The sequence below is a fragment of the Taurulus bubalis genome, assembly GCF_910589615.1.
Source record: "Taurulus bubalis genome assembly, chromosome: 6".
Classification (NCBI taxonomy): domain Eukaryota; kingdom Metazoa; phylum Chordata; class Actinopteri; order Perciformes; family Cottidae; genus Taurulus; species Taurulus bubalis.
The window spans coordinates 13,576,684-13,599,073 of record NC_136594.1 but is presented as its reverse complement, the minus strand read 5'-3'; the positions used below and the strand labels follow the sequence as shown (position 1 = coordinate 13,599,073).

Below are 22,390 nucleotides of genomic sequence, written 5' to 3'. Positions count from 1 at the left end.
CCTGTAAGAAAACCTGTGAGAAGGGAATCTGTGTTCATATGTTCTGAAAGCTTAGCTTTCCGCTTTGTGTAACATCACTTTTACTACAGCAACAAATCAAGTTTTTCACAGGTTTACAAATGGATTACATGTAACCAGGCTTTGAAATTGTTTCTAAACATCATTTTGCAAACAAAAAAAATCTTACTGATCCTAATTTGAGACTGTTAAATAATCTGAACTCCAGTGAAAGCTGAAATTCTGAAATTAGAATTGAAAGACAATTCTTAAATGACATGTTACAAATCACCATAAATATTTTAGCAGCTTTGCTGTAATAATGTATCAATTCCTAATGACGGAGCTATGTAGTGCTGCCCTGTGCCCTGCAGAAGGCATCACAGCAACATGCTGTGTAAATGCCATCCAAACACAAAGTTTTGCCCCTGTGTAACATTATATTGAACATACTTTATTATTATTAAAGAGGGGATTAGAAACAATCAACATTTTAATTTATCACACTACTTTTTAATTCATGTACAATGTACAGCATTCATGAAGCAATATATAATAATAATAATAATAATAATAATAATAATAATAATAATAATAATAATATGATCAAAAATCTTTTGGTGCCCATCCACCAACATCTGAACTGCTTTCATTATAGAATAAGCCACAAACAAGTGCCTTCAATGTGAATATTTGAAAATCCCTGGACAGATTTAATGGTATAGTAGTCACTACTATACCATTAAATCTGTCCAGGGATTTTTTTTTTTTTTTTTTTTTTTTTTTTACACTACTAATGCCGTGTTCACACCAAAACAGTTGCGAAAATTCGCAACGCTTTTTCGCTTCTATCGCGCCGCTGGTGTTTTTTAGTTTTTCGCAACCATCGCTGGGGAAAGGGGGCGGGGCTTCAGTCCCTTTTCGCCGCGAAAATCTCCTTCTTCATTTCCGTTACTCGACCATGGAAGGAGTAAAAAGTTTGTGTTGTAAAGCACCGGGTGACCGCAGACGGCAACTATAAGTTGGTCCTCCATTTTGCTGATGCAACATAGACGACCGGACGGCGGTGACGAGCGGAGCTTCTCAACGCTGATTGGCTTTCGCAACTCCGCGTCATGCGAATTATTCGCTGGAGTTGAAATATTTGAACGCCAGCGAAACAGCGAAAAAGCGGCGTTGCGACGCCGTTTCGCTTCTATCGCGACGCTCGGCGAAAAATTCGCTTTAACGCAGCTGTGCATTGACTTAACATGTAATCTGGACGCGCGAATATTTCGCAACTGTTTTGGTGTGAACACGGCATAAGTAGTGTATAGCTCGAGGTTTAGTAAAAGCACAGGAAGGGTTGTGGAAGAATGTGCTCTATGTTGCTTTTAGTGTCCCAGTTTCCTCTTCATGCTGAGGATCATCCTCACACACCCTGATGCTGTCTCATGTCATGAGTCATCCCAAGGTCATGCCAAGCTGGGTCATGCATGTTGCTGCAGCCTCACGTCAGTGGTCACATACATTTACATGCTGTTGTACCACCCCACACTCCATCATTGACTATAACGTATGTGTATCGATTCTGCAGAATGTAATTAACTAATTTTTGCACCACGTCCTCTTTCCCTTTTTTCTCCTTTGTTCTTCCCCTCTTTTCCTACAATCTGTCCGCTATCACATTTCACAAATTCACCCTCTTTGCATCTCTGTTTCTTATATCTTTTATAATCTTTAATTTCTCTCTGTTCTTTCCTCTCTTGCTCTGCTTCCACCGTCACTTTTCTCAATGCTCACTGCTACCTGGACTGCATGCCACAAAGGAGGACAAAGTGGTTAGCATCTTTTTTTTGTGTTCTCTCTGTGCTGTGACTGTGATGTTTGTGCCACCTAAAAGTTAAAATGCTGGCTGTGTTCAAATCTGGTGCGGATATCTCTAATGTCTACAGCATGTTGACTTCTTCCCTGGAAAGGTGATGTAGAATATTTTTAAGACTAGTTTTCTCCCTCATTGGCCAGACCTATAATTTCCCAGCGGAAAGAAAACACTAACAATATCAGATGCAAGAGAGCAAGCTATCGGATTGGAACGGAGCCAATGTGTGTACAAATCCACTTATGGATTACTGACTTAACTGAACAGAGGGAGTCCCTGATAGGTCATGGTTTTTGTTAACTTTGATTTCTCAGAGCATTACTCTACTGTGCGGGGTGGAGCTATTGTGTCCTCAGAGAATTTTCTCCCCAGTGTAAATCCTGACTAACTCTGTGTCCGTTGTCTGTCTCCTCCCCTTGCAAAGTGTCTCATAGTGAAGGACAGGGTAAGGCTTGCTGGGTGATGGATTTTGCTGCATGGGTCACTACTGTTGTCCCCCCTCACACTTGGGTCTGTGCTCATTCACAGTATCAGAAGAGGAATTCAGACCCACTATCAGTTTTCTCCTCACAGATCATTGTAGTTAAGAAGTCTCAGGGCAGCTGGCTCGTGATCCTGCATCAGTACTCTAATTCTGAGAATGAATGCAGACCCTGAAAATCAACTGGCGGACAGAGTGAGCATGAGCCATGATAAAGGCCGTCTGAACCTTCTGACCCATCCTGACCCCTCTTCCTATGGCTGTAGGCATGGCTGTGCTGAAAGGGGCCAATGGATACTGGTTTAAATCCTTGGCAAAAATGGGGTTGGGAGATTGGCATTTCAGATGGCATGCATATAAGAAAGCACTACCTACAGACCATTTATCTGAATGCATAATGAATGCACACTCATGCCTGCGCATGCTTTTACCTGCCTGTGTGTTTGAGATCAGACAAGCCTTGCCATGGGGAGACGGGAGGGGCCCAGGTATACGTCCCACTTTGTCCACTTCCCCTTAATGCTTGGTCGCTGCAAGATGTCACCAAAGTGTTGTTACTACTGAGCCCTGTCAAAGTCAGGAATGGTGAAGAGAATGGCATTGGATGTTAGTTTGGGATGTTGCTGTGCCCTTGAATTGTCAGAAAGAGGATTCATTGTTTGACTGTGCTTATGATTCCAGATAAAGCAGCAAATAAGTCAGAATAGAAAACAGGTATAGACCTGAAGGCAGTTGTGTTTTGTGTGTGGATAAAAGGGTGTAGCAACTGCTTTTACGGATGCAGAACCTGGCTTTGATATTATTGTCTGCTTTTAGAACATGACACAGTACGTCGTATATTTGAACTCATACAAGCAGGACATTTGATATCACATTATCATATAATGTATCAGCTCACTTATCCTACACAGGGACAACAACACACTCACTACCCAATCCGTACACCCTGTCCGATTGGTACCGCACATATGCAAACTACACACCTGTGGTTAAACACTCTTGCACATATTTTTCCTGATAATGCTACATTGTAAACAGCATTTTTTTTTTAAATCTGCAGGAGGAGAGATAATTAATGTTAGCTGTTGGCAGCAGCTGGGCAGCTCAGCCCTGCTTGGCTAAATAACAAAGCTAACATCTCTTGTACGGATGTTGCCTTGAGTTACATGATGATGCCTTGTGGCTCTATTCAGTAAACATAAGTACTGGGCGAGGGTAATTATATTTGTTCAAATGTAATCTTGTAAAATGTGAATAGATATAGTTGTTGAATGGTATGTTTTCACAGCAAAATAAAATAGATATTAGAGAGGAAATTGTATTTAACGCACTGATATTATATTGGATCAGCACTTACAGTATTGGCTGATTCGTAAGTTCAGGTATCAAAATCGATCAAATTATATTGCAGTACTGTGAACTAAATTGAGCTGCTTTCAAAATAAATAAAATCATTAAAGAAAGGCCAGCAGCTTAAGTTTAAATCAGTTTCAGTACGTGCTAGTAAGCTAAGTTAGCTCTGAAGTGTGTGAAGGTGAATTGTATTTCATAGCCCTCTCTGTCAAGCTGCCCTGCTACTGCTGGTGCTATAGCGTGTTAATGGCTGAGTGTTTGTTTATGTGTGTTCAATGTCAGCTCCAGATGGCTTCCAGAAACTGACCAAACCGCTGACAATCTGTCTGCTTTATAGAGGAGCACTGCCTCCCAGTGGATAGCAGGCAGGCGCTGGGTCCTAACACACACCCATGCACAGCCTCGACTTCATATTTTCACAATGAGCCAAACATTTCTCGAAATATGTTGCATTTTAATTTGAATTCAGTTTCACTTCAAACCACAAATTACACCAGAACCCCTTTTATAGTCTTTATGTTTATTTGTATGTTTTTGGTACCCTGTGTGATTTGAATTAGTTCAATCCCTCCAGTTTACCAATAACACAAAACACAGAGACTCAGATTTGCACTGATACAGCCACACAGAGTATATCTTGCTGCATTAAGCTGACACAGCACTTTTTTTTTTACCAGAAGGAGGATGCAGTGCATATTCACAATCATGTTTCTCAGTACTATATGACGAACAACTCCTCCGCACACTCCACTCCTCTCTTATTATACATCACTGTATCCGTAGTAGCCTGCGTGAACTCTTTGTTCCCTTCAACTGTCCATTTCTAAAGCATCTCCATTTAAATCATATCACTGTTTGACCCTGTCTGTCTTCTCTTTTCTCCTGTCTTTCTTCTACCACCATGCAACTGCACACATTTCCTGGACTACAAACAAATGTGCTTATGAGCCTGACAAACATTTTAGCAAAGCCTGATTTTGGAGCTGACTATATCCCTTCCCAGCCACTGCCTGTACGTCTAATAATAGGACATCCCTTACTGGATCTGGCAAAAGCCAATAGCAACATGCTCAAGTGTTTGATGTTTGTGAAGTGCTTCGTAATGCTGTGACAGATGCTATTATTGTCTCCATCACTGAAGAGTCATATGTGAAAAGCGAAAGCCCACGTGCGGATTAGAAGTTTTGGCCATGATTCTTTTCAGTAATATTAACATTGTGTTCATCACATTAATTGCTGAGATCTGTGAAAGCAGGGGGCCTCGATACAAACAAGTCTGACGAGGCAAAAACCATTCAGTCACGCAACAACACTTTTTAAACAAAGTTTAACTTAATCATTTATAGAAAGTATAATCTAAACTACACTTTTGTTGCTTTATGTGTGAAATGTTACGCAATATTAAATGCTCAGAGCATGTGCTCCGGAAGTCAGATGTAGATATAGAAGTGGTATTATTGTTGGTGTCTCTGTCGGAAAGACAACCAGATCAATTTCCGTTTTCCTCAGAGCCCAACAACTACCAACAACCATCCAACAATACCACTACTGGGGATAGTAAATGCAAAGGACGTACATTGATACTTTTTGGCAACTGCAGATAGCTACTGATAGCTACTGAGAGAAACAAAAGCGCAGTCCTCTTTCTGTTTTGATTGCGTTATGGTTGACGCACTTCCTATTATTCCGTAAATGGAGCCTTCATTTTCCCGGTTGATTCGACAGATGGCAGGCATAATTGTAAAGTAAAAGCAATGTAGAGTCAACATTTACTTCATAGTGATAAGCAAGAGCAATGGCCACTTTAACAAAGGACTTATTTGACTCGAGCTAAACCAATTCCTAACCATGTCACCTTTGTGCCTAACCCTAACCACACCAACAATTTTGAAAGGCACAAATAAATGATGTCATCCTGCTGATAGAGGCGTCAGATCAAGACAAGCTTATATGTGTCGCGTTAGAGTGCAGCTACATTTATTGTACAGTATTTGTTATTAAAGTTGGATGATTTGTTGTTAAAGTATATGTAGAACACTACTAGAACGATCTTGAGCTCTGCTTTCCTTCCACGCTTCCTCACCACTGAATGCATTTGGGCTGTTTGCAGAGTTGATCTACTGCCTTATTAGAGGAAATGGAGCATTATGTCTTTTGCGGTCGTCTTTCTTCCCACCATTCAGGATTTACCATTCCCTGAACGATGGCAGTTTACACCCAGCGCTGCCTCATATGTCATTCTGTCGAGTTGTGTGTGAGTGTGTGTGTGTGTGTGTGTGTGTGTGTGTGTGTGTGTGTGTGTGTGCGTGTGTGTGTGTGTGTGTGTGCGTTTGTGTGTTGAGGGCAGGGTCACTGCACACGCTCACTGAAAGCCAAACACACCCTCCCCACTGCCTCGCCACCCCCAAGGCTCCCATTTATTCTGCCCATTTAAGGAAAAGCTGATGTTCACACAATTCGGGCCTAAATGAATGCTGTTCTCGTGGTGAACTGCTGTTGAATGCTGCTGCTGTTGGCAGAGCTGCAGACGCACACCATTACTATTTTGTAAGCAGATGGATGGAGCAGTGCTAGGGGCGGGAGATGAAGGGAAAGGAGTATGGGATAGAGAAGTATGAGTGACAGGTGTGTGGTGTCTTCATTTGTCAAGTCAGCCAGGTGTGTCAGCTGAGCTAGAGGGTGAGGAGAGATGTAAGAAAGTAAGAGAAAGTAAGAAGAGGGAGGGACTGGAATTAAAGGATGAAAAGGAAGGTAAAAGAGGGAAAGAGAAGCAGAGACAAGGAAGGAAAAAAAAGGAGCGGAAAGGTTAGGAACCGGAAGGAATAAAGGAGAGCAGAGGAATTAAAGAAGAAGACAACACAATGTGAAGGACAAAAAATGAAAGGAAACTAAAATAAATAAATGGCAAGGAAATGAAGGGAGAGAAATTAAAAGTAAATAAGGTGAGGACAGGAAAGGGAAGGAGAGGAAATCGAGGCTCAGGTTAATATCAGATAGAAAATGCAATGGTAACTTGAAGCAGTCTAAATAATATTTGTGCAGGTTTTGTTTGTTCTCTCTACTGTTATTGTCCTTCAGCACTGACTCGCACACTCTGTTTCTCTCTTTCTCAGTTTTAACAGACACACGCACACGCTCAGGCACACACACACACACACACGCACACACACGCACACACAAAAACTGTGTTGTCCTCCTTTCTCTCACTGGCTCTCCTTGATTTGGTTACCATGGAGAAGCAAATTTTTTAGGCAGAAGGAGGTTGACATTATTACATGAGCGAGATGGCACTGCTTATTCTCCACACACACACACACACACACACACACACACACACACACACACACACACACACACACACACACACACACACACACACACACAAGCATACACACATCTCGCCTACAGGCAGTCGCCCACGCCACACTCTTCTAGGCAAGAAGGTTTCAGAAATGTCCTACATATAATATAACTGCTGTACACATAACCACACAGACACAGAGACATTCTCACAGCACTTTGCACTCTGCAGTGAAGAGATGAACTCGAGGTGACACTATAGTGGGCTGCCTCTGGACGAAGGGAGCCGATTGGTCGGTTTAGCTGAGGGTCTGGCATCATGCTCCACCTGGTCCGGCTGCTAGCACTACTGCAAATGCATCTGTCACACACACTATGGGCTTTTGCGTCTTATGGACATAAACACATACACTCACACACAATTAATTCCCCCTACAATATCTTTCAGGCTATCCAGGAACACAGAGCACAATCACAGTGAAGGATTATATGTATTATATCCTGTGTGTGTGTGTGTGTGTGAGTGAGTGTGTGTGTGTGTGTGTGTGTGTGTGTGTGTGTGTGTGTGTGTGTGTGTGTGTGTGTGTGTGCCCATTTGTTCTGTAACTTATTTATACTACCCTCCCCCATACAGTGCAGGCTTTAAAGAACATAACTAATACTTGGAGGCGAGTCATTAGAAAATGAGATCTGTTTTGAATGTCTCTTTTTGGTTTGAGAACACACTGAGCCATTAACAGTCGTCCCAGGATGTGCCTTGCTTCTATAGGACGCTCTCATTCAAGGATTACGTTTGTGGATTAGAACGTTTACTCCTCCTCACTGGCAGCAACTAGCAAAGCAACCTATAGAAAAATACAAATAAAATCTTCTAAAAAGCCCTTTTTTAAAGTCCAAATCTGGAGTCTTCTTTTATTATTATTAGTTTTTTGGCACCTGATAATGCAGCCAAACCGTTCAAGAAAGTTCCATAAAAATTGTCCGATGCTCTGTATATACAGACACTTGTTGTGGGTCATAAGTGATGTTTGAGAGGGTATATTTCTGTATAAATTGATACATTTTTTTTCTTTCCGGAAAATCCATCTTATTTAGCCTTTAGGAGTTAAAAATGGCTTAAACAGTTTCGAATTTAATTACATTTTGTATTGGCTGAAGTTTGAGGGTTGTGATTGGCATGTTTGGGGCAGCTGTAGCTCAGGTAGAGTGGGTCTTCCCTTAACCACAAGGTTCCTACTGTCTGCATCTCAAAGTTTCCTTGAACGAGACACTGAATCCCAAGTTGCTCCCAGGGTGATTTACAGCAGACCACAGGCTTAGGATGGTTTAAATACAGAGGTCAAATTTCATGTATGCATCTGACTTTTTTATTCTTATTTGTCTCTGTACATTTTTATTGGAGCCTACATAAAGTATTTATATCCCATCATGCACGGGGGGTAATCTCTAACCTGTGTTCTGACTGAGGAGGTTGATGGAGGAGGGGGTTAGAAGTTATAAATTGTGACCTGGTATTGTCATCTGATGATGAGTTGAATAATGGTGAGGGGCGAAAGGATTACCGGTCACTACTAATCTGTCGCCCCTCATCTGAGGTAAAGAGATGGAGAAAGACGAAGAGAAAGAGACTGTAATGTGTGGCTGGGCGGCTGCCCGACAGCTGTGGGCCGTGCGGGCAGCTGATTTACTTTAGATTAGTCTGGACATGCGCCAACGAGGATTCAATCAGGCCATGATGAATGTGCTTTGGTGCACTGAAGGCTAACTGCTAACTGTTAAACTGGCGGCTAACCGTCTATCCCAGTGGCCGTGAAGGAGTAACATTTGGGGGTTTTCCGGAGGTCCCAGAGTTGTTGTTTTTTCCTGCAGTGGAATACAAGTGAGGACTATGTTTCCTCTTCATTTTGGATTTGTTGTCTGAAAAACATTGGGATTATAATACGGAGGGAGATAAATCCTGTTTTTGTGCTGTCGCTGTGAGATTCAGTAGCCATGGCTACATGTGAGTATTTGATGTTGTCTATAAGGTTTGATTTAGAGGATGAAGAATCAAATGTTATTATATGCTTCTGTACATGGCTGCTGGTCATCAATCTTTCTTTGTGATCTAAATAGCAGAATATCATTGCCTGCATGTGCAAAGATGATGCACTGACTAGAATAGCTTTAATCTTTTTCCTTTTGGATGAAAACAATACATATGCAGTATAGTGTACAATACATTTAGATTTCATTTTCCCTTCCTCATCTTCCACTACAGTATTACATAGTTTTTTGTAGCCCTCCAAAGAAGGATGATTTTATTTTATCACCAACACGAGCAATCAAAAAAAATGAAGTTTTATTCATGGGTTACAATGAAATAAGATTCAGAGCAATATAACCACAGGGCGGGTGAAACATGACCTCTTAAGGGGGTTCTGTCATTTTTCTAAATAGCAGTACAGAGCTTACCGCATTCTCCACCGAGCTGTGTTCACAGATAACGGATATGTTGAGACAGCACAGTCTGTCATGTCTGAGTGCTCTCTAATATTTGATTAGCTGTAGCAAAGGAAGGAGGAAGGGAAAAGCATGTGGGGGGAATATCTTTTTCACAGGTGGCTTACCAACATTTATGTGACCTGAAAGGTGCTCTAAAAGGTGTTTGCGAAAATTGATAGACACACAATTGTTTATGCCCTTTGGACAGGACTCCTTTGGAAAATAGATTTTGAAGCTAAATGGCACTATCATGGATAAATAAAGGTTGAATAAATTGTTGAAGCCAACAATATGTTAAATAAAATAAATGTATGTTGTGTAATTTGTTCAGATTTTTGTGTCACAGGCATGCCTAACCCCTTTTTTGTTAGATATGTAATGTTTTAAATATTATTATTTAATGCTACTGAATCCAGCTTGCAAACAATTTTGTCCTTTCAACCCGTGTAGGTAATGTGGGTATGCAACCTGTGCCGTAAACAGCAGGAGATTCTCACCAAATCAGGAGAATGGTTTTCGGGGTCAGGGGTGCGGCCCGGAAGCCTGGGCACTTCCTTGAACAACCCAGCCACTGGAGGTGAGGCCCAACGGGACAGGAAGCTAATCCGCTCCAGGTCCCAAGCCCCGCCCTTCAGCACCGACGCAGGGCCGCCCAACGAGACACAGCCAGCCGCTGGTGTCACTGCTGCTAAGGGTGCTGACACCATGCCCGGCTCTCGCTCCCAAAGTGAACCACCCAGAGATAAGTAAGGCGTTTATTTATTTTACACACATTGAACACAACTTCTGGGATCATTTTCATCTTTATGCTGCAGTAGCTGCCAGAAGAGGATGTTTTATTTAAAGGGAAAACACTTTTTCATTAAAATTATGGGAGTTGGAGAATGGGAAACCTTTTTTTTTTTTAAACCCAGAAAGCTTGACTACTTGCTTACAAAAGCTCTTGTTGTTTTTTAATCCCTTGGGTAAAAAAAAGAGAATAGATCTGTGTTTGTTCTAGCTTAACCAGTGGAGAAGCTAGGTCAAATGTTTTAGTCTTGAGAGGTCTTTGATTCAATTCCTTTGTTTTCATCCAGTGGGTTAGTTAGATAAGAGTTGTTGTTCTTGTAAATGTAGAAATAATTAATCCTCTTCTCCCACAGGAAAAGGCCAGTTTCCCTCCATGAACAAAATGGTAAGGGAGGCATGGGGCGGGGTAGTGGCCGAAGACCTGCTGGGAAGTTGCCATCTCAGTCATCCCTGGATGAGCGAGTTGTTCCTGGGGACAGAGAGAGACGTTTGGGAGATGGAAGGAGGCTGGAAAAGATCCATTCTCAGGACTACGAGGATGGGCAGGGGAACTTGGGTCGTTCAGAAACACACCGGAGACGCCCAGAGGATGAGGAGCAGAGGGAGCGGCAGCGCCGCGAGGAGGAGTTCCAAAACCGTTACCGTAGTGATCCCAACCTGGCACGATACCCGGTGAAACCACAGAAGGAGGAACAGGAGATGCGCATGCATGCTAAGGTGTCCAAGGTCCGCCACGAACGACGACACAGTGATCTGGCAATCAACGAGGTCGGACTGGGGCCTGAAGGAGGAGGCGGAGGAGGAGGGGGGGTGCCTGAAAACCGTCTAGCCAGGAGAGGTGGAGGTGGGGAGGGAGACCACAAGGCCCTCTTGGAGAACCACCGAGCCTTCTCTATGGATAGGACCGTGGGGGTTGGAGGGGGAGCTCAACCTGCAGGAGGTGGATTGAGATCAGGACCCCAACCTGGGGGACCGGTGCCTCCAGATTGGGGACCGAACAAAGGCCGCCTGGAGCCCGGTACAACACGGACACCAAGGGACAAGGGTGGGGATAGCCTGCTGAGGAAGGACTCTCAGAGCTCGGACCAGTCGGAGTCTTTGCGGCCGCCCCCTCCACGATCATACAAGAGCAAGCGCGGAGTCAATAAGAGGCAGATGTCCATCAGCAGCTCAGAGGAGGAAGGCGGCTCCACGCCCGAGTACACCAGCTGTGAGGACGTGGACATGGAAAGCGTCAGCGAGAAAGGTCAGTCAGACAGATGTGCTCACTCTACTAGCTTATGAAGCTAAATCTATCCACAGTTGCATACCTTGCACTGTTTGCTGATATCCCTTTCCTTACATTACACACTGTTCCCTATAGTAAGTCACAGCTTTCATTTTCTACGCACTAAAACTTGTTAATGAGCTGCTGCAGCTCTCACATGGAGACCTAGCTCACACGCTCATCCTTAATCTGCACACATGATCCTCGTTCTGTCTACCTGAATCATAATGCACCTTTAATCTCTGCAAATGTTGTATTCTTATCTCATCTTGTCAAGAGCACTTTCAGGCCTTGCCTGCATTACCTACTGTATACCCAGTGCAGCGTGCACAGCATTAGAGGCTAATTGTAGCTGGTAATTGACCTGCAGCTAATGCTTTGAAGGATAGAAATATCCCAATTAAATGATTGGACAAATGAACATACACCTCGGAAAGAAATGTTTCTCGGGTGATAGATGGCTTCAAAGATTGACCTAAAACAGCTGAGTAAAATAAGTGTCATGGTAAAGCTCCTTTCCATTGCAGCGTCTTTCTTCTTACACTTCATGGCTATTCTTTCCTAGCGTTAGCATCTAAAATAACCTTGATAGTAGAATTATGATAATGTGCACACAAAGAGACACACAGAGAGATATTTGGGCTCAGAAGATTATTCTAAAACCAGCACATTCTAAATTGGGACTGTAAAACTATACGATAAGTGATAGGATGAAGGACCCACCCAGCATTCTGTGAATTACTATCTACTACTACTGTGTGTCATCTACACCTCTGTACTGTGGCTAAACCCTGCCGCTCCCAGGACAGCTCTCATTTATTTGAAGAGTCCCTATGATTTAGGCCAGCAGATTTGTGGAATTAGGTCAGTGGTTCGCATGCTATGTAATGCCTCGCAAACAGCCAGCTGCACCAGCAACCCATGGACCACCAACTGCAATCAAGCCTCGCTTTGGTTGCATGCTGCCTGGTCACCGCCGGCTTCTCGATACCTGTGTATTTTGCAGCTCACCACTGTCGGAGAAGTGATGCTAGGCTGTGCTATAAGCCACGGGAGAGCGTCTAAATTCAAGAGGCAGTAGGTAGAGTTCGCTGTGCTCCATCAGCTTATCTCTGTCACTGGTCACAGGAGGGGCCTGTTCCAGATGTTTTAATCCAGATTACTCTAACTCAGAGACTGGTAATGGGTAGATGGTGTGGATTGGGATTATTAGCTGTTTTAAACACTCTTTAGCTAGCTGGGCCTCAAAACAGAATTCATCCTTTTTCCCTCATCTGTGGAATAAAGTAAGTTTTGCCGGATAATGTGCAGCGTGTTTACCTATATAGATGCAATATGTTAATTCAGATGGGCAAGTATATTTCTGTTTTTCATAAGAAATGGCATTTGAAATGGTTGATGTCAGCTGCTTACATTAGTTAGTCTAGATGTGATAGTCTGACAGCAACAGATGCTTTGGTGTCAAGAGATGGCCTGGGTGTTTAGATGTGATACCTGCAATAAAGTCCCTCATAATTAAAGTGTAACGGTCTCACAATTAAAAGATAGGCATAAGTGTTAGACTACAACCAACCTCAAATTATAAAAAATGAATAATGAATGCCATATTTCCATCACAATCCCCACTTTTTTTTTGTCATAATTGACTGGCACTTAATCTTACTTATTACTTGATCTTAATCTGTCCTTTTCCTCCTCACCATGCAGATAGTGCCAACAAATGTTTATTTTTCATTTGACAATTTCTAACGTTTGCATAATTGTAGTTCGTTGGGGTGGGAATCTCTCGGCACCTGATTCCGATTCAGAGGGCTACGATGCAATTATAAAATGATTATTGATTCATCTTGATGCATCAACATTTATACATGATTTATTTTTTATCACTTTGTTTATCTGCCATTTTTACAACACTGTATATTTGTAATAATTCACAATATAAAAAATCATGATTCGCTTCAATCTTCCAGAGTTGGGCTGAAGAAGACACAAAATGCTTCAATACGTTAGCTTTTGAGCCAGGGAAGCGGACAGCCTGGTGTCACAGAATTGTTCCAGGTGATCATAATGTTGAAAATTTGAATTTGAAAATTTCGATGATGAGGTTTTCTGCTTTGAGTCCTAATTGTTTAAAATTGTGATGCATCTAAGAATCGATTTTCCCCCACCCCAAGTAGTTAGTCAAAGGTGTTTTCTGAAAATGTTATTAAAATTAATGTTGAATTTAGTTGAAAACATTTCTATAAATTGATATGGCAAACGTGTTAGCAAAGCGTTGCTTATTTACACATCGAGCAGTTACAGATCCAAATTAGCTGTCAAATGGAATCATATTTTTGGAAAAACTGGCAAAACCAGGTTCAACATTTAAATCCGTTTAAAACAGTTTTAAGTCTCCACCAACTCCTGAGGGAAATATGTCTCTCTAGCTGTTAAATGTTCCACTATGTTCACCAGCTAGTTGTGAACTGTGTCTGTCGGCTGTTTGCTGCTGAGCAGGTAGTGTACAGTGGGCTTCCAAAGCTTTTTGGGGGATGACCGTGGTAAGAGTGGGCACCTAATATGAAGCTTTGTAAAAACTGACAATTCTCTGTAGGTTCATCACTAGCAGAGACCCCTTTCACATTGTCACACTGATTACCTTTACATGGACACTAATATCTGAATATGACAATATACAAAATTTGATATGGGTCGTGTAAACAGCTTACTTCGTTTGGAGATTCAGAATTTGTTTTTATTCTAAATATAGCATTTACAAATTAGGACATGTGGAATATTCAGATATTGTTCTGGTGTTCAGGAGCGTTCTTTGGACAAATACAGCGCATTCGGATGTGCATCTAAATTGGGATATTTACGGCAGTTTGCCACCTACACACCTGTTTTTAAAAATGATTAGTGACTTATTGAGTCAAATGACTTACTGTGTTGTGAAAGGGTTGTTTGAGCCATTCAAAAAACATAAAAAGACATCGCACAGCCTCCCGTTTTTCAATGTGGTTAATGTGGTCAATGGCTGCAGAACTGTTTTGCCAAATAGGTAATTTATACCTGTGTAACTGACATCAAGTGGACCCAGAAAACATTATCAAGAATCGACAGACAAACGAGGAAGTGAAACTTGCTGTGACACTATGCTGTGTACAGTTATAGTCACTAAATGATCAATATTAGATCTATTGATAAAGTGGCATCTCTAACAGTAAGCATGAGCTTTATTAAGCTATAAATTAGGTAGATGGGATTTCACATGCAATAGATGACTGTCTGCACATTTCATTGGATTACAATCACTGATTTAGTATACATAAAAAACTTAAATGCTCCACTCCAACCAGTGATCATCATAGCATAAAAACAATATAGGAGTAAACAGCCAAGCCATATTTACCATTAGCATTCAACTATATGTCAACATAACTGAGATTGATGCAGAGCACAACTGTTGAGGTAATGTGCGCACATAGCTCGGATTACAAGCTTTGTTTTGTTTTTTCACTCACAAAACAGATGTATAAGAGGATGTTGTTATGTAATTTTCATGCAGAAACAGTTGTGTATATGTTCCAAAAATCCTCTTAGCAGGATTATTGTAAACAGTGTTTACATTGTGGTTTCCCAGTCTGCCCAACAAAATTGCGTCCCACCGGATATACCAGTGTATCTCCGAGAATGAGGCTTTAATGAGACAGCAGGTTTAACTCAGTTTGAAGTCAAATGGAAGCAGGGAGTGATTCAATGTAATTATGTTACTTCCTTGGTGTAAAGAAGAATGCCAAGGTGATAATGTGCCAAGGAAATGGAAGAGGAGTGCTGTTGGGATGGTGCTGCATCCCAATGCACTTTAGCCACTATTGTGTGTGTGTGTGTGTGTGTGTGTGTGTGTGAGAGACCTACATTTACCAGAATCCCTTCAAAGGTGCCCAGATGTAGAACTTGTAGTAGCATACTGTATGTGCTGGCGCAGAGAGCATTAGCAATGATGTGGAAAGAGATTTTCTTTTAAAGTTGAACGAACTTAGTCATTGCTCAATCATAAGGCATTGTGTCTGTCTATAAAAATTTAAATTGTAACACTGCCCGTTAACTTGTTTGAGAATTTGTCGTCTGTCTTTTTTCACAATGTAGAGCACCAGAGTAAGCCATTGCTTTAACTCTCTTGCCAAATTCTGGTATTAAGCACTGATGATTTTGATTTTATTCGGATGTCAGTCTCTAGTGTACTAATGCTGAAAGCAGCATTGATCTGGCAAAATCATTGGGGAATTTTTTTTATGAGAAGAATGTCAAAAAACAACAACAACCTCATGGCATGGTAGAGCAGGAAATGTTCTTAGTTAGGTAGATAAAATCATATTATGTTGGTGCAAAGAAACAAAAAAATATTTACTCCAATCAGTAATGTTATTATAAACCACGTAAAATCAAAGATAGCGCAGTGTTCGACCCATGGGCGTATTAAGAAAACTGGAAACAGTGTTGGAAGTGGGGCCCTGTTCATTCCTAGGAAAATTGCTTAGCCACATGAAGCCGAAAAAGGCCCATAGAGAAAGCACACCCGCATTTCCTTTAAGCCAGCCGCTCGGCTGAACAGCCGAACATTTCATTATGTCTACGGAAATGACTCTGGATTCGGCTATAAGTGCATTTGCAACTTTTATGACCTAATGATTTGAAGGGTCCACCCTGTGAAGACCCAGAAGTTGTAATTCCACGGTTTGGCCACCGTGTACAATTTGGTTAAACGTCTGGAGCTCTTCCTGGGGGCTTGTTTCGACATCGCTCACCGACTGGCTGCAGTGCTCAGTGCTGCCCCTCGTGGCCGAACGCTACTATGCAACAATAGCACTGATTAAAACAGCAGTCTCACGTATACAGTGTATAATGTTGTATACTTACATAAATGCTCATATATTGAAGCAGCTAAAAGTAGTTCATTTGAAGTACTTTGTGATCTATTGCATGTCATAACATTAAACTAGCCAAGGCTACTTAGTTTCCTCATTCCTCTATGTTACCAGTACATGAATAGGACCTTTTGTCCTGGTTGTCAGACAAATAGTTTGAAGTTGGGATCCCAGATAGTAATTATCAGTATTCTTTTCATAAAATCAGCCCCATTTGCTTTCCTCAAAAATCTAAACAATACAAACAGTATTCTATAAAATCGTATTCTCACCCCAAGGGAAAGATCAAATAAAAAAGAACCTTTTACTTTCCCGCAATTGCTATCACATCCTCCTTATTCATTGCTCTGTAGGGTGATATTCATGGCAAATGTTCAGTGACAAGAGAATATGTCAATAGCAGAGAGAGATTGCATATATATATATATATATATATATATATATATATATATATATATATATATATACATAGATATTAATATACTGCATTGTATTAATAAGATTTCCTTAGTATGTCAAAGTGTTGGAATAAATGTTAAATATTTAGTAGTAATGCGTGTTTGATACCTTTTTTTGCATTTAATCATACAGGGATGTTTGCTGAAATGTATTAGATGGCCCTACCAAAAAAAGATTACACCAGCCACCGCTGGTACAGATATTTGTTGTTCTCTGTGACACAACTACAGGATATTCCTCATTCTTTTTCACACATAGTTCCCCGTAAATGGGATAACCTTTCAGGCACTGCTCGTGATTTTCACTATATTCAGAAACATTTTTGGATGCACCTCTACACATGATTGTCCCTGGAATTGTACTGCTTTCATTCACAACACAGCCATACCGGCATTTTCCATGAAATGTTACGAGGTCTTGAGGTTGGAAATTAGTGGTACATAGTACCCTGAATAATGACACCTGCTCTCATTTACACATGACCCAATGCAGGAAATGTTCTTGAACATTTCAGGGACAGATTGTCATGATGGGAAGACAACTGGGGATGGACCCAAATGCAGAGCTACACAGGGAGCAGAAAGGATTGTAATAAACAAATATCCAAAACAAAAACATACTAAGTAGGGGAGTTCAAAAAGGAGTAACTGAAAAATCAAACAGGCAAACCATAAAAGGCAAAAACGACACAAAACAGGATCAGGTAATTCAGATGTGCACTAACAATACCAACACATAGCAGGTAACATAGCAGACAAAAGACAGGACTATAAATAAATACACAAGAAACTAATCAGACAAGAAGACACAGGTGGACAGACACGAGGACAATCTGAAAGTTGATTGTTGGAAGAAACACAAGGGAACACAGCAAGGCTGCCCAGACTAATATGACACAGGTGATCACAGAAAAAAAGAGGGAAAACCACAAGGACAGGAAGTCCAACAACCAAGTGGTGGGCCGTGGATTTGGTATCTACGCATGCTGTCTGTTTAGTTTAACAGCTGATCGTGGTGTTAGTCAGTGAAGTTAACATCATCCACACTCTTTTCTTCAACCTAAGTGGTTTCCTTTAAAGAAGGAAGTTTATTTTGAAAAGACTATGCATGCAATGAGTGAATATTGACGAGTCATCACTGACACGTAAAAAACTGACGCTAAAGGGGTACGTAGAGCGTTGTTGTTTGAAGCTTTAAGCACACTGACCAAGCTGTGTTATTTGACGCATTGGGTTGAGAATGTAGGAGGCTAGGTAGGTGAGTGTCAAACAGGTTGATGGGAGTCCAAGATCATGTGATGTGGAGATATTTTACATAGACAATGTTGGAGGGATTTTGTTGAGCTTGTAAAATAGCAGATTGAGCAGCAGAAGAGGACAGGCTCTATGACACACACACACACAAAAACACACACACACACACACACACACACACACACACACACACACACAGTTTATCAAGAACAATACTACGTTAATACCTGCAAAGAGCTGAGGCTTTGATGTAGCATCAGTTAGAAGAGCAGCCCAGTTTTTGTAATCTGCCCAGCGTATTCATTCTCCAAAACTAAAAACCCCTACTCAGCAGTTCAAATTGTGGAGTCTGCATTTATTCTCTCTCAAGCATTCTCAATGGACTTTCACATGTCAGATTAGCAGCGCTAGAGTCATGTCAACACTTTTTCTGATTTTCTGATCTCCAGAGAAGTAAACTTCATTTGATTCTTATTTATTATTAAAATATTTTTTGACAAACAGCAGGACATGTGTTGCATAGTTTATCATAGGCTTGATTCTCTCCTTTCCTGCTCTCTTTTGCCAGAAACCTCCATTGAATCGTTTAAACTGAAGTGCCGCACAGGATTTTAAACCCCCATTTGATGTCTGTTTTTGTACCTGTGGTGGAAAAGTGGCCCCAAATCTCCTCTGATTCTGGGCCAGTTGTTTTTTCTACTCGAGCCAACCATCTGTCAGTGTTAATGAGAGCTGGGATACTCTGACAATCGCTTGTGTCTTTGTCCCTGACCAGGCTCTGGCATGAGTTTTTGAAAGGCCAGCACAGAGAATCAGTTTGATTCTTAATGTAGTTTTTTTAAGCAGTGGTTCTGTAATTACATTTCAGTGGCTACTATTATTGTCTAACTTTTATGTCCTTTGAATTTCTTAGAAGTCCTCATTTTTTTCTTGTGTATTTTTTTATTTAACCTTAATTTAGCAAGCATAATACATATATTTTACAACACAGATCACTCACTTAAAAAACAAAACAGCAAACATTCTAAAACAACAACAAGAATTTCACATCAAATGCAAGACAGATAAAAAATATACCAGTAAAGTGAACCAAACATATGTCATTCATTGTCAGTGTGGACAAATACATTCTGTAATCAAAATAATCCTTAATCTTGTTTTGAAAATATTGCATGTTTAATAAAAAAAAAAATCGAGTTGAAAATATATCCAAAAACTCTAAAAGGCAAGTTCTAGCAATGACGTATTTGTCCCTATGATCTGAGGTTGCAGTTACTGATCGTCAGCAAAGAATATTGATAGGGAGGCAGTTTGTATAATATAGCCCCATATTTTATAAATATATTTTATGAGTTTGCTTTTGTGAAGTGTATTTGAAGTATGTAAAGCATTAGGTGGTGCATTTCAGGCAAGATTTGGAAAAAGAAAAAATACAAAAATTAATGAAAAAGAAGAAAGAGTGTGTTTGTTGGAAAATATGTATTAGAAGGAAGGGAACCCCTCTTTACACTTTACAATGCGTTCTGGGTGATTGAAATGCAGTCGGATAGTGCTTGACCACATGACAAGTACAGGACGGTTTGTGAACTGATGAACCAAACCACCTCAGAGACGCATTGTTTTCAATACAAGCGTAAAGGCAATTAGGTTTTCAATCATACAACTACATGAAACGGTATGTGAGAGAGAGAGGATGTGACGGTCGGATATCTAAGGTTGACAAAGTGATTGAATTTCAATGCGGACACTATTACTAGAGACACACATTAATACCAGGTGTTAATGTAATCGGGTATAATCTGGATACGATATGCATTTTTAATGCACGGTTTAAAGGGGGTCAAAGAGAGACAACACTGCCCCAAACTATGTCAATATACTTCTTTGTTTACTATGAAAGTTATCTTTTGAAACCATAGAGTTTGTCTACTGTCGATAAAAGACACGATTCTCCTGGGTACTGACAGAGGTTAAGTAAACACTCTTTCTCTTTCTCCGTGCAGGTGACTGGGACTGCCATTCTCTAGATCCTACAGTGTGGCATGTAAGTTTTAAAAAAACATGACAGATTCAGAGCAGGTGCTTTCTCTGCTCCTTACTTCTATCATGTAAAAAGCACACGCAAACACACACACATTATGAAGTGAGTTGATAAGAATAAAATCAAAACAATAATAAACATCGGACATTTACCATTTTCTTCCCTTCTCTCTGTTTTTCCTACATTCTTCCCTACCCTCCTTCACAATGCCTCATAATCTTTCCTGTAGCATCCGGTCACATGGCAGCCGTCCAAAGAGGGCGACCACCTAATCGGACGCATCACACTAAGTAAGAGGTCGGCAGTGCCCCGTGAGGCTGGCTCCCTCCTCGGCCTAAAAGTAAGCAGGGAATCACTTAATCACTGAGACCTGGTTCACACCCAGCTTGCAATTAGCTTGTAAATAATGTGCCAGTGTTTGTTTTAAGTTCAGTTAAGTGCTTGATGAGTTAAAACTGGAAAAAGAGTGCGGCAGAGATTACATATTTTTGGAGGCCAACCAAGAAGTTAGCATCACACAGTGTGGTTCACTTGATGAAAAGCCAATGGGATTTTTGCAAAAAATAAGCTCCATGGCAAACAAATATTTGTGATACTTGTGATACATGTTTTGTTGAGAAAGATAACCCTCACAAATTTTTTTTAAATCATTTTTGAAGTGTAAATGCAATCACCAGAAGCTAACAAGCTAACATTAGGCTATAAACGACCATCACGATCAAATGACTTCTCGTCACCACCACAAATAGTGGACATGATTACGTTTAGTAGTCTCAGTTAGTCACTTGTTTACAACCTTTTTCAAGGGACGATAACGCTTCAAAAAGTAAGAGAGGGATATTCCTGTTGTATTTTATGTCGTAGAACAAAACGTTCAAATCTTTTAGGCTTGTGTTAACCACAGACCTTATTTCAGGCATCAAACCAAAAACCCATTGACTTTGAGATGAGGGTACTAGAAGTGCACAGATGCTCACTCATTTACGGGTTTTAGGATGCACTACTTTAGCCCTCAATAGTGATGCTTTGTAACTCCTGTGAAAGCTGACTGGTTTAATGGATAACAAACATTTAAAGTTGAAGAATAATACACAAACAACACAACTCAAATATCTAGAACATTGCCAGTTGAGCGTTTACTGAATCGTGCAAAGAACAAAGAAATACAAACATGAATCTCTGTTGCCATCCCTTCTCATTTCTCTCCTTTGTGTGCAGGTGGTAGGAGGGAAGATGACAGAGACAGGGAGACTCGGGGCCTTCATCACCAAAGTCAAGAAAGGCAGCCTTGCAGATGTTGTGGGACACCTTCGAGCAGGTGCCAACAACGTGTTTCTATGCAGCAGCTTCTGTACTTTACGTAGCCTATACTTGGATGAATATGGTTTCATCAAGAGGCAGATTTTTAAGTCAAGCTGAAATTAAAGTGTATATCTGTGTGGGGGTGGACACCAAAATAGTTGATTTCCAGACACACAGGCAGTTAACAAGGCCACATTTGTTAGACATTGCTTTGCTATTGAGCACTCCCTATATTACTGATTGTCACTTCCTGATTCTTGATTCAAATCATGTGTTAACATTGGGGTGGTGAAGTTACAGAACGACCTGTTGCTGTGAGTTTTGACAGATTGGTTATTTGTCATCACCTGATGTAGGCCCTTGAAACCTTGAGTTAATTATTACTGTTCCAAATACTTGGAAGCTTGGAAGCTTCATTCATAACGGTGACATTTGAATCCTGAATCAGCTGCACAGCTTTTTGTGCAAATAAAGATTAGGCTATACTAATATGATTAAATTGATACTTTTTGTAGATTTCCCGTGGTGGCTGCTTGGGATTGTTACGGACTTGTGTGATCCAAACATGTCCAATAACTCCAGTGTTATTTATTCCAAAAGTCAACAATTATTAAATGATAGATCACTAAAATTCACATTATGTTTTCATCTTACAAAATGTTATGTTTCAAGCCATATTTGTTGGTGTTTAGCCTTTCAAAAATAAAATGTTCACTGTGGTCAAAAAAATGTGTGCCTCCCTCTGTGTCCCGCTCACAGAGGGAGACACACACCTGTATTAACAGGGAGTCGAGTAAACTTTAAAAGACCTAGTTTTTTTTGGGACAAGGGAAAAGTGTCTTGCGTCAATGTTTGTAGTCCATGGTGCGCTGGTGATAGCAACTTCAGCTTTC

General features: G+C 40.8%; 1 protein-coding gene across 6 annotated transcripts in view; it reads left to right on the top strand.

Annotated features, from left to right (window-relative positions):
• The window catches only part of rims1b (regulating synaptic membrane exocytosis 1b), a gene marked incomplete at both ends in the record, with an annotated part of 69,741 nt that overhangs the window by 22,526 nt on the left and 24,825 nt on the right, over nucleotides 1-22,390 (top strand). For all 6 annotated transcript variants that reach the window (XM_079219466.1, XM_079219465.1, XM_079219463.1 and 3 more), the window contains 6 exons: nucleotides 2,283-2,303; nucleotides 9,927-10,222; nucleotides 10,619-11,511; nucleotides 20,158-20,198; nucleotides 20,425-20,535; nucleotides 21,414-21,513. In XM_079219466.1, the coding sequence (XP_079075592.1) occupies nucleotides 2,283-2,303; nucleotides 9,927-10,222; nucleotides 10,619-11,511; nucleotides 20,158-20,198; nucleotides 20,425-20,535; nucleotides 21,414-21,513 (1,462 nt within the window). The remainder of the gene's footprint in view (nucleotides 1-2,282; nucleotides 2,304-9,926; nucleotides 10,223-10,618; nucleotides 11,512-20,157; nucleotides 20,199-20,424; nucleotides 20,536-21,413; nucleotides 21,514-22,390) is intronic.